This window comes from Passer montanus, unplaced genomic scaffold (genome assembly GCF_014805655.1).
Source record: "Passer montanus isolate IOZ18808 unplaced genomic scaffold, ASM1480565v1 scaffold160, whole genome shotgun sequence".
Taxonomy (NCBI): domain Eukaryota; kingdom Metazoa; phylum Chordata; class Aves; order Passeriformes; family Passeridae; genus Passer; species Passer montanus.
In genome coordinates this window covers 364,900-381,698 of record NW_024363161.1, presented here as the reverse complement: position 1 = coordinate 381,698, position 16,799 = coordinate 364,900, and the positions used below count along the sequence as shown (strand labels likewise).

At 47.9% G+C, this 16,799-nt stretch overlaps 1 protein-coding gene across 1 annotated transcript in view; it reads right to left on the bottom strand.

The window, feature by feature from the left end:
• The window catches only part of UBR4 (ubiquitin protein ligase E3 component n-recognin 4), an 85,069-nt gene that overhangs the window by 46,971 nt on the left and 21,299 nt on the right, over nt 1-16,799 (bottom strand). The window contains exons 35-57 of the mRNA XM_039703158.1: nt 16,447-16,510; nt 16,065-16,256; nt 15,336-15,406; nt 15,063-15,210; nt 14,389-14,616; nt 14,043-14,213; nt 13,763-13,945; nt 12,473-12,631; nt 11,718-11,870; nt 11,128-11,355; nt 10,187-10,344; nt 8,825-8,996; nt 8,508-8,709; nt 7,001-7,164; nt 5,942-6,158; nt 5,349-5,565; nt 4,002-4,034; nt 2,852-2,915; nt 2,299-2,433; nt 1,808-1,982; nt 1,440-1,577; nt 894-1,015; nt 219-330 (exon numbers count right to left, since the gene is read on the bottom strand). Coding sequence (XP_039559092.1) covers nt 219-330; nt 894-1,015; nt 1,440-1,577; nt 1,808-1,982; nt 2,299-2,433; nt 2,852-2,915; nt 4,002-4,034; nt 5,349-5,565; nt 5,942-6,158; nt 7,001-7,164; nt 8,508-8,709; nt 8,825-8,996; nt 10,187-10,344; nt 11,128-11,355; nt 11,718-11,870; nt 12,473-12,631; nt 13,763-13,945; nt 14,043-14,213; nt 14,389-14,616; nt 15,063-15,210; nt 15,336-15,406; nt 16,065-16,256; nt 16,447-16,510 — 3,506 coding nt within the window. The remainder of the gene's footprint in view (nt 1-218; nt 331-893; nt 1,016-1,439; nt 1,578-1,807; nt 1,983-2,298; nt 2,434-2,851; nt 2,916-4,001; nt 4,035-5,348; nt 5,566-5,941; nt 6,159-7,000; nt 7,165-8,507; nt 8,710-8,824; nt 8,997-10,186; nt 10,345-11,127; nt 11,356-11,717; nt 11,871-12,472; nt 12,632-13,762; nt 13,946-14,042; nt 14,214-14,388; nt 14,617-15,062; nt 15,211-15,335; nt 15,407-16,064; nt 16,257-16,446; nt 16,511-16,799) is intronic.

The following is a 16,799-nucleotide window of genomic DNA, read 5'->3' as shown; positions in this document are numbered from 1 at the left end:
TGTCACTGAAAGGGGAATATCTCAGAAATCTCCTTTTTGAATCCCAAAATATCAATGAAAAGCTGAGAGTTAATTAAATAAAAACGGGTTTCAGAGGCAAGTGAGAGCAAAAGAAAGGACAAAGGCTGATTTTAGTCTTTTCTAGTCTCAGTTTATAACCAGACCACTTTATTTTCTTATCCTTTCTGACCAGCCAAGGAGGCCCTGCCCTGGCGTACCCATGGGGGTGTTGCTGCGGGGGGACGACGGCAGGGTCACGTGTCGCCGCTTGTTCCGGGGTCTCAGCACCCTGATCAAGGCTTGCTTGCAGGAAAAGCTTACTGCTGGGTCCTGCAGGGTGAACAGTTCATCATTACACTCCTTAAGCTCTAAGTCCTTTTTCACAGCATTTGGAAAGATGGCTAAAAACGCACTCGTGACTCTTGTCAGTCATGGTTCATGTAGGACATGAGTCACCTCCCACAAAGCAACACTTGTCATTCCACATGCAGCACATGACAAACATTACTAGAACACAAGGAGAAACAGAATTCTCCTTCAATCACTTCTGGCTGAGTGGTTTTGGCTGTATTTTGTGTCTATACTATGTATTCACATCCTGCCCACATTTTTTTTTTCCCCCACTATAGAATCATGGAAACATTTAGGTTGAAAAAGCCCTCTGAGATCAAGTCCAACCATAAACCCAACACTGCCAATCCCCCTAACCCATGTCCCCATATGGCACATCTACAGTTTTAAATCCCTCCAGGGGTGGGGACTCAACCACTGCTCTGGGCAGCCTGTGGCAGGCTGGAACACCCCTTCCACAAAAAAAAAAAATTCCAGATGCCCAACCTAAACCTCCCCTGGTGCAATTAGAGGCTGAGGCAGAGAAGAACAAGGTGACATACTGGGCAAAGTAACATCTGCATGTAGATCTTGGATGCAGTATGGATACAGTCCAGCTCACACGTGCAGTATCCATGGATAATATCCACCAAAGCATTGACTGTGGCTTCAACATGAGTGAGACCTAGCAGGAATAAAAGCAGGACTGAAATCAGCTCTCTCTGTATTTCAGCACAGAGTGAGGCACTGCAGGAAGCATCTTTTGTTTGCAGACTTCAAGGCACAATGTTAACAGCACAAATATATTGATTTTCAATCCAGACTGAGCCAGTCTTGTCTGTCTGATGGAATATTGTGAACTCCATACACCAGCACCACTGAATATTCCCTAACACCACCCACAAAGACAAATATATCAATCATCAGTCCCTTCTTCCTGGCACAATACACGTGCCCCTGAACAAAAGCTTTGAAGCAGAATCTGCAGCTCCACATCATAAAGCCCTCAGTGCAGCACCAGCATTGAAAAATGTTCTCTGCTTACAAACTTAAAACAGGACCCTTCAGAAGCCACAGGCTTGCCAGTAGCAAAGGAAGAGCTCTCCCACCTGGCAGGCAGGCAGGGGCCAGGAAGGCGTTTTTGGGTTTTGATGCATGGAGCTTCCAGAAGTGGTTCACCAGCTGGGTAATGAAGGTGCAGCCCTCTCCTTCTGCGTGCTTCTGGGCCTCCTGCCCTTCTTCACTCTCTGCACAGATTAAAAAACACCTCTCAGAAATGTGCAGGGGAAAACCTTAATGAGGGTAACACCAAGTTTATTTGAAATGGCTTTTTTCAGAGGCTTTGATGTTCTCATCAGCAGGATATCACACACCTACCAAATGTGTCAAATACAGTCTCTGCCACTCCGAACCCGACACCCCAGCACAGCTTCAATTATCACAACAGAAACTTAGAGAAAATTACAGACTTATCTACCTGTTTCCAGCTGTGGCAGCTTTGATTCTGTGTAGTGGACCAGGTTGTTGGGTCTCATAATAGCAATGGACCGAGCAGTGATGACGAGCCTCTGGAACACCTCGGGATCGAGGTCCTTTCCTTCTTTGGTTGAGGAAGTCAAATACTGAATGGCTTTGCTTAGCAGTGCTTGATCCTGTAGAGTGAGAGATAACACAGGCAAAGAAAAACAACTGACTGCAGCACAAGAAAGCAGCTGAAGCACAACCACGGGACAGATCCTGGGGAAATCTGGCATTCCTCATCTAAGGAAGGGCAACCAATGCTAAAAGGTCACAGAATCACACAACTCTGGTGAAACACAGAAGCCAGCAGGGCAGGCAGCAGGAGCTAAAGGGAGATGAGCCAGGAGGTTTGTGCTGCATGGAGGAAGGGCTCTCTAGGGTCCTGCTGCACCTCAGCCATGACCTGGCAGGTTCCAGGAGCCCCCAAATCCATGCCCTGGGCAGTACCTTGTGGTTGTGGTAGGCTGAACGGCTGGTGTGCAAGCTGGCCAGCAGGCTCTTGGTCTGCTGCTGCACGCTGGAAGGGGCTGGCATGGAGAGCAGCACAGTGGCCAGTTCCTGAGCTGCAATCTTATTCTTCTCCTAAGAACAGACAAACCCCATTATTCAGTATATTTACCATCACTCAGTGTACCTGCAGCTCCCTTCCCTCAATACCCTTTTGATAGTCTCCCTCCATTTACTATTTGACATTTAGGGAACACTTCACATGTCTACACAAGAAAAGTCCTTTTGAGATTTATGGGCTCCTACCCTGCTGTTTCTGTAAACGAGGTCAGTCTGCAGCACAAAAAGCCCACCAGCGCTAAATGCAAATGCCAATTGTCATTCTAAACTAGTTTCAAACGCTTTTGGCTAAGGCAACTTTCAGATCAGTGCTCTGAGCAAAAGGGATGCGGCTCTGCTCCTATCAGGCCCCCGGGGCTGCAGGAGGTAGTGCTGAGCTGGCCCCTCCTCCCCCAGCTCCAAAGCTCAGGAATGTATTCAGAAAGTTACTTGCCTTCTCGTTGACTGGTCCCACAGCAAAGCAGCTTTCCAGCGCTTCTAAAGAACTCACTACTAGCCTGGAGGGAGAGAGGAAAGCAGGCTTGAGTACAGCAACCCTTCTCTCTCCTTAGCACTTTGCTTTATGCGGGCTACAGTCATGAGTAGCTCAGAGACAGCTAACGAATGCCAAGTACAAAATCAAAGCATGATAAAACCTGCCACAGGCACCATGCATATCATTTCATTGTGTTACAGACCAGAGTTAAACCTGGCTCACGCTCACAGACAAACTTAGGACTGCTTTAATAATCCACAGCTGAAAGACAGGGGCTTTTCTCTCCCAAAGAGGATAAAACATTTCCTTACGCAGCCTGCAGCAGGGATAACTTGGATTGTCTTGACAGTCCCAATTCACCATGGCCCCCAGACGTACAGATGACTGCAGATCAAGGCTGGCTATGACACATGGGAAAAAGCGGAACCGACTTTGCTAAGGGAGCAACGTTCTACTCGCTTGCTATTTTCACACAGGTTGCTCTTTCCAATTTGGAGTTTCAGCACAAAATATTCCAGAGGAAAATTAACTCGGAGCACTGGGTGTGACCTCAAGCGAGGGATGCTGAGGCTCAAGCAGGCTGAAAACACTTGTCCCGAGGGAAAACCTGATTTACAAGTGGCAGCAAAGTCCCTGTAGCAGCACTCCATGCCCCCAGGTAGAACTACCTGAAATGCCATCTGACACACCAGAAGGAGCAGGAAGATACAGGAAAAAGCAGGGAAGAGAGAGCATTAAGGGCAAAAATAGCAGTGTAGGATTGGAAGGTAGAAGGAACAATTGTCTGGTCTGGTGGTGATAAATAACATCCCCCTCCCCACAGCCACCCTCATAAAGCTTGGAGGGAACAGAGGTGGGATAAGAAGGCACAAGGAAGGAACAAAGCAGAGAGGAGTCTGTCAAATAAGCAACAGTTATGCTGTGTACAGCAAAAATCTGCAAACCACCTCATCTTTACATTTGCTAAACCATCTGCCATGCAATGACCAGAATGTAAAGAAGCAAATGTCACTTGGAAAACAAAAAAACCCCAGTCACCAAAAGCCACACCATGTGTTCTGTCTCTGACACACACTCATTCGTGCAGAGAAAAGGATGCCATACTAACCGGTCCAGGGTGGTTAGGGACTCAGTGTCAGAACTTTGGGGGAGCAAAGAAAAAGGAAAAAAAAAAAATGTGTAAAGCTCACAGAAAAACTCCCTAGAACACATTCTAAGCAAAAGGCAAATTAAATGGGGAAATCAGGAAGCCAGGGGAGCGTCAGTCTAAGCAGGGTCTCTACCTGGGCAGCACACACTGGTCTGGAGCAAAACAAAGACAGAGATGAGCCAGGTCACCTCACACAGAAGCCAAGCACCACTTAAAGCACCACCCAGGCTTAAATTCGAGTGCAGACACCACACTTGGATAGAAAGCTGCCTCCTGCCTGCCATCAGCTGTTCCTACTCCAGAGGCCTTTCAGAAGGTAACACCAAATAGGAAGAATTTTTTTTTTTTATATCTGAATTTTTAGAATATAATCCCACTGCTCTAAAAAAACAGAGAGCATGTCTGTGCTGAGAGGGACATCTTGTGGGGATGTCACAGCAGAGGAAGGAAGGAAAGGGAAGATAAACACAGGAAGAAATCCCATGAACTATTAGGCAAAATATTAAAGGATGGCTGAACAGGTCCTTCAACTGAGCCTAACTGACATTTCAAACCCTGAGCCTCTACCAGAGGATTTCAGTCAGCCAAATTTAACCACCACTTCCTCACAGCGGAGCAGTGATTGTTTCCTCTGAAATGCTCATTTTTCAGCAGTACCAGTTCCTCTTTGAGCTGTTTCCCTCCTGTCCTTGCTGCTTTTACAACCCTTATGATACAGACTGTAAGAGCTCAAAGGAAAACACAGCTTGGACATAAGAAAGAACACAAGTTCTGTTTATTCACTAAATTATGTCACCCTTGGGATTTGGCTCCCAGCAGGGACACAGGGGAAAATCCAACACCTTTCCCAGCACAACAACTCAGCCTGAGGCATGTGGGCTACAAGGCAAGTTGGTGGGAGCCACAAGCCTAAAGCAGGGTCACACACAAAACTGAGCTTAACTTCAGAGAGGCCTGACCTTTGTGAGCTCCAGAGACCAAAAAAAGACCAACTTGAAATGAGAGAATGTACCAGGGCAGCAGAAATTGCTTTGAGCTCCTCGAGACTGCTGAAACATGAACTAGGCAGCACAAGCAAGCACACAGGTATACCCATCTACTGCACCAGATAACCAAGAGCCACCACAAACCCTCCTACCAAGATAACCAATCCCTGCTTTCAGTTGTTGCTGTGTAAGGCAGTGAGAACAACTCACTAATTCCCTCCAGTTCTCCACGTCAGGAAAAGCACACAAGTGCGCCCAAGTGCCCACCACAATAACAACCCATTTCCAAGGAGAAATAAGGGCAAAACTGTGGAAATACCTCTCCAGGACAGTGCCACTGGCAGCAGCAGGGGCAGCTGACTCGGTGTCCCCAGTGCCATTCCCTTGGTTGAGGTTTGGGGGACAAACGTTGCTCACGGAAGCAGACGGGAAGTCCTCGGGGGGCTCGTCAGGCCAGCCAAACTGCTCTTTGGTTTTGCCATAAATTTTTATGGAATCCATCATGGTGACTCCAGCAGGATCCACAGAAGCCCCAACTGTAGTGATGAGAGAAAGTTTTTAAAAACTGAGAGAACTGTTGCTTTTGGATACAAACCAGCCTCGTTTCACAGGACCAGGACAGCAATTACACCGTCATTAATACACGGCCACTGACAGTGCCACCTCCTTTGCAAGGCCACTCTCCTGCTCTTACCTCAGCACAAAATCATTGAGCTGAACTACTGAACATTCACTCACAGCAGCAAGAAACTGGGCCATAAATAAAGCTACCAAATGCTCAGGGCTCCCCCCTCAGACTGCTTCTGCAGTCAGGGCAAACAAATGGATTGTGGCAACACCCTGTGAGGTGGAGCAGCTTCGTCCCACAGCAGCCCGTCAGCTGGCCAGAGCAAGCAGTGCACACAGCCTTACTGAAGATGGTGAGCTTCTTGTCAGCCTGCAGGGCCTCCTCGCGGGTGAAGGGGAAGTCGAACCAGCGCGCGCGGGTCATGTTGAGCTGCATGGTGCGCCCGAAGATCTCCAGGTAGGAGGGAGCGCGCTCGATGGCCTGCGTGCCGATCTGGATGCGCATGCCCGTCATCACCATCGTGCTGTTGTTGTTGGTCACTTCGATGGTGAAACCCCCCGGCTGCAGAGAACAAACCACAGCTCAAAAACTCCCTCTGAAGGCTAGGACTCTGTACAGAGGTGCCTCCACTGTTTACTGAATTACAGAATCACACAGAGACCTCAAAGATCATCAAATCCAACCCATGCCCTAAACACCTTAACTAAACCATGGCACCAAGTCCCATATCCAGGCTTTTTCTGAGCACGTCCAGGATGGTGACTCCACCACCTCCCCAGGCAGACCATTCCAATATTTTATCACTCTTTCTGTGAAAAACTTGTTCCTACTACCCAACCTGAATTTCCCTGACACAGCTTGAGACTCTGTCCCCTCATTCTGACAGTTGTTGCCTGGAGAAAGAGACTGACCCCCACCTGACTACAACCAGCTTTCAGGGAGCTATAGAGAGTGATAAGGTCACCCCTGAGTCTCCTCTTCTCCAGGCTGAACACACCCAGCTTCTTCAGTTGTTCTTTACAGGGTTTGTGTTCCAAGCCCCTCACCAGCCTCGTTGCCCTCCTCTGGAGGTGCTCATGCATCTCAACGTCCTTCCCAAACTGAGGGGCTCAGAACTGGACAGTGCTCAAGGTGTGGCCTCATCAGTGCTGAATACAGGGGCAGAATGACCTCCCTGCTCCTGCTGGCCACACTGTTCCTGACACAGGCCAGGATGCCATTGGCCTTCTTGGCCAGCAGGGCACACTGCTGGGTCATGTGCAGTCTGTTGTCAACCAGTACCCCCAGGTACAGTACTTGTGTGGGGTCATTTGAACAAAGCAGCCTCCTTAAGGCAAGGCATGGTACCAACATGAACAGTAATGTCACCCAGAAGCCCAGCAGTCCCAGACTGCCCCACTCACCTTAGTGTTGGCCACGTACATGCCCGTGGAATTGAGCCGGTGCTTTATCTGCTGGGCATTGTACACCTGCAGCAGGTCATTGCCCCCAAACTCCACGTCTGTCAGCTGCTGGTTGTGCTCAAAGAAGTCAATGGGGAAGTTCACCTGGCTGGATGTGCGAGTTGCTAGAAGGAGAAAGAGATCTTTATGACAAAAGATGTTCTAAACAGGCAAAGTTGTGGTAAAAAACCTGCAGAAACAACTCGCCTCCTTTGGAAAGTATTCCTATATGCATCTGTTGCATTTTTTACAACTCAAACTTATGAAGAAGAAGGTGAAGAGGAAGGACTAGACCCTGTATTAAAACTTCTATCTTGTTTTTTATATATATAACTGTATTTTAAAACTTTAAACTCTAAGTTTTCTATTATGTAAATAATACATAGTATTTCTATTTAAACTATGCACTAATAATCTTAGTTTTATTATTTAATTTTGGAAACCTTCTCTACAGCTTCAGGTCAAATGTAGTGTTCTCTTGAGGGTCAGTGCCTATGAGTGCAGAAAGCCTAAAATTCTCAGTAACCAGGGCTCCAACATCCATCTATGGAAACATTTTATCCACTTTGCCAGTACTTAGGTAATTGTCAGAAGGAGTGTTGTAAGTATTTAGATGATCTTTAGATGATGTAGATCAATACCCATTAGTGTCCTGGATTGCAAGATAAGTGTGTATCCTATTTGCCATCTGTTAGAGGTGGGGCAGTTATCTTTTGTTCATTGGGCAGTTTTCTTTATCTCTTCCACAACCAATCCTCCCTCCAGGAGATCTCTGCTGTTCATGGCCACTGAGTGTCCCTGCATGGCTGATCAAATTCCAGCATCCCACTGGGAGATACTCTGTCCAGGGGGAGGAGCCAAGCATTCCTACCTGGATACAATCTGAGATCTGGAACACCAGGGCAGCCTTTGTCCACTGCATTCCCAGAGGAGCTTTCTTCTCCTCTGCATTCCCAGAGGAAGAGCAGGCCCATCTACACCACTCTTAGAGCTTCAGAAGAAAACTCCCCCCTTGTGCAGGATCCCTGCTCCAGCAGAGCCACAGCTGGCACTGCAGGAGGGCTGAGCCCCCATGGGATGGGACTGTGCCACCACCCTGACCCACAGGGAGTCAGGGCCTATTCTGACTCTGTCAGGGTTGTTTTGTATTACTGCATTGTTTGTTTAATTTTTATTTTCTTGCCTAATAAAGAACTGTTATTCCTGCTCTCATATCTTTGCCTGAGAATCCCTTAACTTCGAATTTATAACAATTCAGAGGGAGGGGGTTTACATTTTCCATTTCAGGGGAGGCTCCTGCCTTCCTCAGCACACACCTGTCTTTTCAAACCAAGACAGATTTTGGCACCTTGATCCTGTTCTATTGACAGAAGATAACTGCCACACCTCTAACAGATGGCAGATACAATACACACTTATCCTGCAATCCAGGACAATCAGTGACAGAGGTGATGAGAGGAGCCCTTACTGATGGCGGCTGCCTTGCGCTTGCGCACGGGTTTCATGATGCTGATGACGCTGCTGGGCTGCAGAGAGGGCTGCAGCCAGTAGGACGTGTTCTCCACGTTGGCCATGTAGATCCTCAGGCTGCCATCCTCACACAGCAGGATCATGGTGGTCCTCTGCTGCTCGTTGCAGGCCGTGTGACGGATGGCCACCATGTCCTGGATCTGCAAGGCAAGGCAAGGGCTTGGCAACTCTCGCTTGGAGGAACAAACTCTTTGTATTAGAAAAGCTGCCAAGACTGGAGATCTGGCTGACAGAATAACAGGAACCCTGACTAACCTTTGCTTTGGCTGGCAAGGTCTTAATCTCCTGGATGAGGAAGGTGTCTGGCTTCACCATCACCACCAGTGGGACACCCGTGGTCTGCTGGACACAGCACACCAGGCCAGGGTGGTTCATCACCTCAGACCACTGACACAGGGCTGGAGAAGTCTTACTGCCACCATTGGAACTGCAATAGACAAAGGGCACAATAACATTCATTTAAGGAGCAGCACAAGGAAAACCACACAAATTTCATTGTGTTCAAATCAGTTAAGGCTTTGTACTGAGCAGAGATTCAAGCACTGCATTAATAAACAGTGTCTGGTTTACAGGTGAGAAACCTGAAACAGTCACCACAGCAGGCAGAAACCATGAGCATCCCAGGCCTCAGCCCTGATCCCTACCCTGCAAACTCAAGGAAAAACTGGCTTAGTGTTGCATTTTACGCCCCAAATCAAGGAGGCAATTTATAAATGGCTTTCAGCAATGTTTTTATCTGAATGGATGAACAGTTCCACGTTTCAACACACCCAGCAGCAATAAGCAAAGATCAATGCAGGAGAATCAGTGTCTGCTCTCTGGAAAAAGTGGAAACAGAGCTGCAAAAAGACTAAGCCAAACTCAACTGGAGTTCAGGAACTCTTGGAACCTGACCCTCCTTCAGAGCCCACTCGTGACAGTGGCTTTGTGTCAGGCCAGTGAAGAGTCTGTGGTCTGAGTGCCCAGCACTGCAGATCAGAACACACAATAGAACTGTCTTTTTCTTGCTACATTCATAGAGTAAGAGATTGGTTTCCCTCAAGGGAGTCTGAAAATCAGCCTTAACATGCACAATGCACGAGGTCCACTGCAGCAGTGGTGCTGAAAGGAAACAAAGGCTTCCTCCTCGGCCGCCTCGGTGAGGGCGGATAATCCCATCGGTTCCAGCGGCTGCACCTCGGGCAGCTCACTCTGGGCAGCTCCACTGCTCTGCAGACACCTTTCTGCTCTGAAATCCTGCTGGGAGGACAAAATGCATGCGTGGCCCACTGCTGAAACAGCCAGCTTTGGTTTCTAATCATCCTGAACCGGAAGGGACCTATAACGATCCTCCAAGTCCATTAGGACAGAAATGGCCCACTGCTGAAACAGCCAGCTTTGGTTTCTAATCATCCTGCAACTGGGATATCATGGAATTCCTGAGCTGGAAGGGACCTATAACGATCATCCAAGTCCATTAGGACAGAAGGACCACGAAAAGTAGCAAGAAATCATCAGTCAACAGGGAATTTTCACCACACCTTCTGGCCATTCAGAGCTGGGATGTTTAATAATAAGCAGTATTTATTATAAAAAGAAAGAAATAAAAACGCAGGGAGTGTCCCCCAGGATCCTCACCTCTTGATGTTAATTGGGAAGAGCCGCTGCACTTCCAGGCTGGCCCGGCTGATGGTGGCTGCGAAGGATTTGCCTTGGCAGTAGCTGAAGAACAACATCTGCAGCACGTGGGAGTAATAGACTGACACCCCTCCTCCTGCCACCTGGCCATTGCTGTCCTGGGGGATCCAGAGAAATGCCAGCATTTAACATAAACACAAATATCCCCAAACACTCTGTCAGGCTTTTAAATTTACGATGGAATTATTCCCAAAGCCGCCCCTCCTCCCCAGCAGTGAGAGAACAGAGCCCTAAATGACAATTTTCTAAGCTGAACTCCTGGGTGAACTCATCCATCAGACACTTCAAAGGCTCTGGGAGGGGATGCTGAGCCTGCACACCCGGAGGCTGTAGGTAACACCCTGAGCTCCCGCAGCTGCGAGCCTCAGCTCTGTGTGACAGTGTCACATGGAGCATCCCCTGGATGCCCAGCTCATGAAAGACCTTCCTGAGAGCCTCCTTCTCATCTATTCCTGTTTTGAAGCAGGCTGGGGTAAAAACACTGGAGAGATTTTAAAGGTCATCCTCAAGAGTAGAAACAAAGGCTGACTGCAGCTCTCCAGTCCCAGCCATGGTGATTTATCCCTTCTGCTCCTGCACCTTTGGAGTGCCTTGCTCTGAGAACAGCACTGCTCTGAAGCTATTTCCCTGCTGAGAAATCCTGCTGGGCATGACTTCAGAGCCAGCCATGGAAAACATGCTCCATTTTCTAGATGAAAGGATCAAGGGGTTTAATTTTCACCCCCACCTCCTTATACTGTAAGGATATTTCTCTCTTTAGAGGAATGAGAAAACTCCTTGATCTAGATCAGGGGGTTTAAAAGGAGAAGGAAAAAAAAGAAGGAAACTTCTGCCTTCAAATGGAAGATGCAAAAAAAGAGAGAAAGGGAAGTCACCAGCACCTTCAGGTCCTCGTGGTTGACTTCAAGCACATTGGTGACATAGAAGGGCCCGTGCTGGGCACTGCTGGCCTCCTCCATGAGCTGTGTGTAGATGTAGCCAGCAGAAGACATGATCACAATGATGTTCTTCCCCTCCTCGTTGAACAGGAAAGTGACATCCCTGATTTTGGAACTCGGTAGGAGGAAGTAGAAAGTTGGACTCAAGGCATCTACTGAGAGGTCGTAAATCTGTGGGAAGAACGAGGAAATTATTAACTACAATGATTATAAATTGTAATAACTGATTACAATTTAAAATCAATTATTACAATTTCATTCCAATTTAATGACTGTAATTAAATTGTAATTAACTGTATGATACAAAACAGTGCAAATGAACAAGAGCTGAGATGAGGGGATCCCCATGAGATGTTACAATTTGGGGCTTTTTTTCTCTTTAAGTTCTTTGGGTTTGCTTTTCCTTGCAAGAAACATCCCAAATTTATATTTCCAATTTAGTTCTAAGAATATTACTACATTCTCCCACATGCAACTCCCCAAGGATCCAGACTCTGATGTCTGCCAGAACAACAGCTCATGGCCAGACATACCTTCACGAAGTCTGCAGTGACAATGGCCAGCTCTGTTTGAGATCCTGGCAGCCACACGGCTTTGATGATGAAATTCCCAGTGGCCAGTTGGGGATGAAGCACCAAATGATCAGAGACTGATCCAGAGCTGCTGAACGTTAACACATGGCAATCCTGGAGTAATGGAGAAAATTGGTTAAATATTAAAACAAAGTGTTCACAAATATTTGAAGCCAAAAATGGACTTAAAAGTCAGCATTTCTCTTACAGCAAATAACGATTCAGAGAATCTAAATCTCAGTTTCCTGCACTGAAGATAAATAACATGAAGATTTGAAAAGAAAAAGAGAGAACAGCTTTTTCTCAGCTAAATAACACATCTGTAGATTCTGCACTGGGAAAATTGAATCTAAATTTGGGGGAATACAAAAAAGAGGAGTCCTTGCCAAAGAACACTAAGTGTTACAGACTAATTTTAACACACTAAGTTTGGGTGTGTTTTGTTTTAAGCAAGAGCCAAACACTGGCTCGTCTTAAAACAAAATCAGTTAAAATACATGAAGAAATATTATTTCAAGGCACTGTCTCATTAATTATATTGTTCATCCAGGTCCTGCTTCTTTTACCTTATCTACCTACTAGGAAAGTGAATCAGGAGCTGAATTAGTGACAGAACTTTGGAGGCAGCTCTGTGCCAACTCCTTGGAGGAAATAAACACAGCTGGCTTTCAGCTGATGCTTGCAGCTCCCTGCAAAAGGGTTTGCCAGGCACCCACCTTCAGCCCACACACAGCCAGGTAGTCCTCCTTGCAGGGATTCCCAGTCAGGCTCAGCACAGTGAACGGGACGGGCGCCGATGCCAGGCGGGTGAGGGTCAGTTTCCTTTTGCTGGAGTCGGCTTGTTTCAGCAGGGCTGAGAGCTGCAGCACTGTGATCTGCACCACAGAACCAGCTCAGTTACCTGACTGTAACTGAGGGGAGTCAGGCACTTCAATTCCAGATCCCAGTTACAGAACCAGAACCACAGACTGGACATGGTTATCTGACTGTAATTGGGGGGAGTCAGGCACTTCAATTCCAGATCCCACAGTTACAGAACCAGAACCACAGACTGGACATGGTTATCTGACTGTAATTGGGGGGAGTCAGGCACTTCAATTCCAGATCCCAGTTACAGAACCAGAACCACAGACTGGACATGGTTATCTGACTGTAATTGGGGGGAGTCAGGCACTTCAATTCCAGATCCCACAGTTACTCAGCTGATTCTGAATCAGAACCACAGAATCATCAAGGCTGGAAGGGATCCATGAGATCACTGAGTCCAACCATCACCCCAGCCCCACCATAATCACCCCTAAACCACATCCCCAAGTGCCATGTTCACCTCCAGAGTTGGTGACTCTACCACCTCTCTGGGCACCTTATTCCAATATCTGACCACTCCTACACACAAATTTTTGTTTATAGTAACTAATTTGAATCTCTCTTGGTGCACCTTAAGGCCATTTCCTCTTGTCCTTTCGCTGAGTCATGGACCCCCACCTGACTCTAAGCTCCTCTCAGGTGGCTGCAGTGATGTGGGTGATGGCAGTGAGCTGTTCTCACTGTTCCTGCTGCAGGAACTCTTTTTCCTCAACAGTTTTTCCTATGAGAGGTTCTCCATAGCTACACAAAACTTCACACCAGAGCTCAAGATGGGCAGAACAATCCACAGTCCTGACTGTCCCTCAGCACTGTTCCCTTTCCCTGGGAACCCAGTGGATCCAGCACCGTTCCACTTCCCTTGGGAACCCCAGGATCCAGCACTTTTCTATTTCCCTGGGAACCCAGCGCTGTTCCATTTCCCTCTGCAGCCCAGCAGCTCCAGCACCACTCCCCTTCCCTCTGGAGCCCAGCAGCTCCAGCACCACTCCCCTTCCCTCTGGAGCCCAGCAGCTCCAGCACCACTCCCCTTCCCTCTGGAGCCCAGCAGCTCCAGCACCACTCCCCTTCCCTCTGCAGCCCAGCAGCTCCAGCACTGCTCCCCTTCCCCCGGGAGCCCAGGGCTCCGTGTGGGGGCTCACCTTGCCCTTCTCGTGGCTGACAGCCAGGTGCTGGCGGCGGCCGTGGGGCGAGGACAGCACGCACATGGCCACGCGCCGCAGCACGTGCGCGCTGATCAGCTGCCGGATGGTCTGGCCCTGGTCCCCGCTGTAGTTCATGCGCACGTTCTCAAAGGCGCCTTCCTGCGAGCCCAGGGTGGGGACCTGAGCCAGGGAAAGCATCCAGAGGGTGTCACTGGAATGTGTCTGGTTAAAAGCCTCTCCCCCCATTCACACTCTGTTAATTCCTTTTGTTCCGTACCATCAGCTGATCTGTCATTTCCACCGATTTGTCCAAAGTGTGGAGCTCACTGAGAGCCTGCTGGGCACGGCTGCTGCTCCCCATGGCTGAAGCCTGCTGGAAGTTGACCTGGATGGCATCCATCAGGAAATTCAGCATTTCCAGCACTAAAGGTGCAAAGGAAAAGTTGGCCTACAAGAAACAGATAAGGCAAATGAGGAATAAGATGCTCCTGATGGGAGCTGCACATAAACTGCTTTTTAAAGCCTGAGACCCTTTTTGACCCTCTCATCTCAGCTTATAGCCAACCCAGCCTGCCCAAGATCCTCATGAGAGCCCAACTCTGTTCAGCAGCTGACAATTATACCTGGGACTGCAGCTCCTCTCGACAGCCCTCCACATTTCTGCACAGGCTGCTCTTCTTGGGCTTCTCCTCGTCGGGGCCCTTGCCCTCGCTGATGGTGACCTTGGCCTTCTCAGCTGGGGACGTGCTCGCGTGGCGGATGACGCTCTCGGGCACGCGGGGCTCGCTCTGGAAGGCTGATTCCTTCATGGTAGAGCTCATCCCACTGCTGGGAGTTCTCTTCACCAATGCCTGGGAACGACAGAGTAGCACTAAAATCCCAAGCCAGGCTCACCCTGGCTACTGATGAAGTGAACACAGATTGTAAAAGCAGCAATTCAAGCACAGTTCTAAAGAAATAACATCCTGACTCTACACCCAAGGATTAAAAACTTTCCATATTTAAGATATAATTATTTCATTAGCTGCTAGTGGAAAACATGGGAAAAGGTGTTGTTTGCTGGGCAGCAAATTCTGTAAAGGCAGGTGGAATCTCAGGAGTCACAGGACACAGATTTACCAATGCTCTTATTTGGTGCAAAAAAAATAATTTCCAGGTAAGCTGTAAATTCTGAGGGTTCATTATAAAGTCGAAGCCTTCAAGTCCTAGCACTCCTGCATACACAAATCCTGACACCACTTACTGCAGAATAGAAAACTGAAAAGGACTTAAAAATCTGAAGACATAAAGAATTTACCAGGCAGCTGCCATCCTCCTTGGCTCCACAGTCACAGAAGAAGGATCCGTACTTGGCGTAAGAAATCTCATGATCCTTGTGACAAACTTTAGCACAAACTGTGCAAACACCAACCCCATCAACCATCTTGCAAGTGTGACAGTGGTACCTGCCCAAAATAAGCCAGGTGAGTTTTGACAGGCAGTGCCTTGAGGCTCACAAACTACATTGGTTTCCTTCCCAATGGCCAGAAATACCAGGCTGAAACTCTGAACACAAGCTTGAGATTCTTACCAGTGTTGATTCATGAATTCTTTCTGTGTGATGGTGAAGGTACAGAGTTTATTACAGAGAGAATCTTCATCCTATCCAGAAGAAAATTGTTTTAGGAAGGTATCATATGTGATGGTGAAGGTACAGAGTTTATTACAGAGAGAATCTTCATCCTATCCAGAAGAAAATCATTTTAGGAAGGTGTCATAACTGCAGCTACAGTGAAGTACATGTACAAAATAAATTCCCAAGAAACCAAAGGTACATTTTAAGAGCAAATTTCAACAACACTGAGCTAGAAGGCAGCTGGTATCAAAGGACATGGAGAGAGGAGATGGTGACACATTGTAGTAACATGAAATGGTTACCAAGAAAAAGAAACAGTAACAAAAATATTGATACAAAAAATAAAGAACATACCCTAACAGCTTTTTTTCACCATCCAACAGCACTTAAAGTACTAATTGAAGTTGCTTGCTGATACAAAAACTAGTAATTGCAAGCCAACCAGCAGGAACAAACCCATTTTATTCCATTTCTTCCTTTCAATTAAAAAAATAAAGATTAAATTTTTGTTGACATCGCAAAGTCAACACATCTAGGCAGGAATGACAGATCCCTCCTCCATACCCAACATATAGGGTCCTTCACTCAGTGAACACAAAACTCTCAACTGATAAGCTGAGTGATTTGGGAGGTTCAAAAGAAGCCCTCCTGTCCTCTGCAGCATCCCCTGTGCCTGCTGCCTACCGAGTCCTCAGCCTGAGAGTCCTCCTCCTCCACGGCCAGCTCCTCCACCCAGTCGGAGTCCACCTCGATGGCGCGCTCCTCGCCGTCCACAGACAGGTGGCTGGGGCCCTGCCCGCCGCTCTGGCTCAGCGCGTTGGTGACATCGGCCAGGTAGGACACGATGTGGCACGTGCACTCCAGGATTGTCACGTGCTGGGGAGCAGAAGGCAAGGACAATCAGAGCCCACAGCACACAACAGCTGCAACAGGGCGTGAACACAGTAGAGTGACCCCTTTGCCAAATTGGTTTAAAATTCCAACCAGGTTCTGTCCCACCAAACCAGGACAGCTGAACTCGTGCCTGGGAGCCCTTCCTGAAGTGCAGCACCAGCACAAGTCTTACCTTCCCTTGCATGACGTTGGCGTTCATTTTCTCTACCACGTTCTTTTGAGACAGGTATTTCTTGCTGCAACACAGAACACTGGGAATTACTACAGAATGGTTTAGGATGGCAGGGATCCTAAAGCCCATCTCATCCCATCCCCTGCCATGGGCAGGGACACCTTCCACTATCCCAGGATGGACCAAGCTCTGTCCAGCCTGGCCTGGAACACTTCCTGGGATGGGGAGTCCAAAACCCCTCACTCCAGCTGACAGCCTTTGGGAAGCATAAACTCAGTCCTGACCGACTGCGTCAAGCATTCAGTTTGCTTTAACTGAACAACAGGGGATGTATAAATGCAGTAACTAAACAA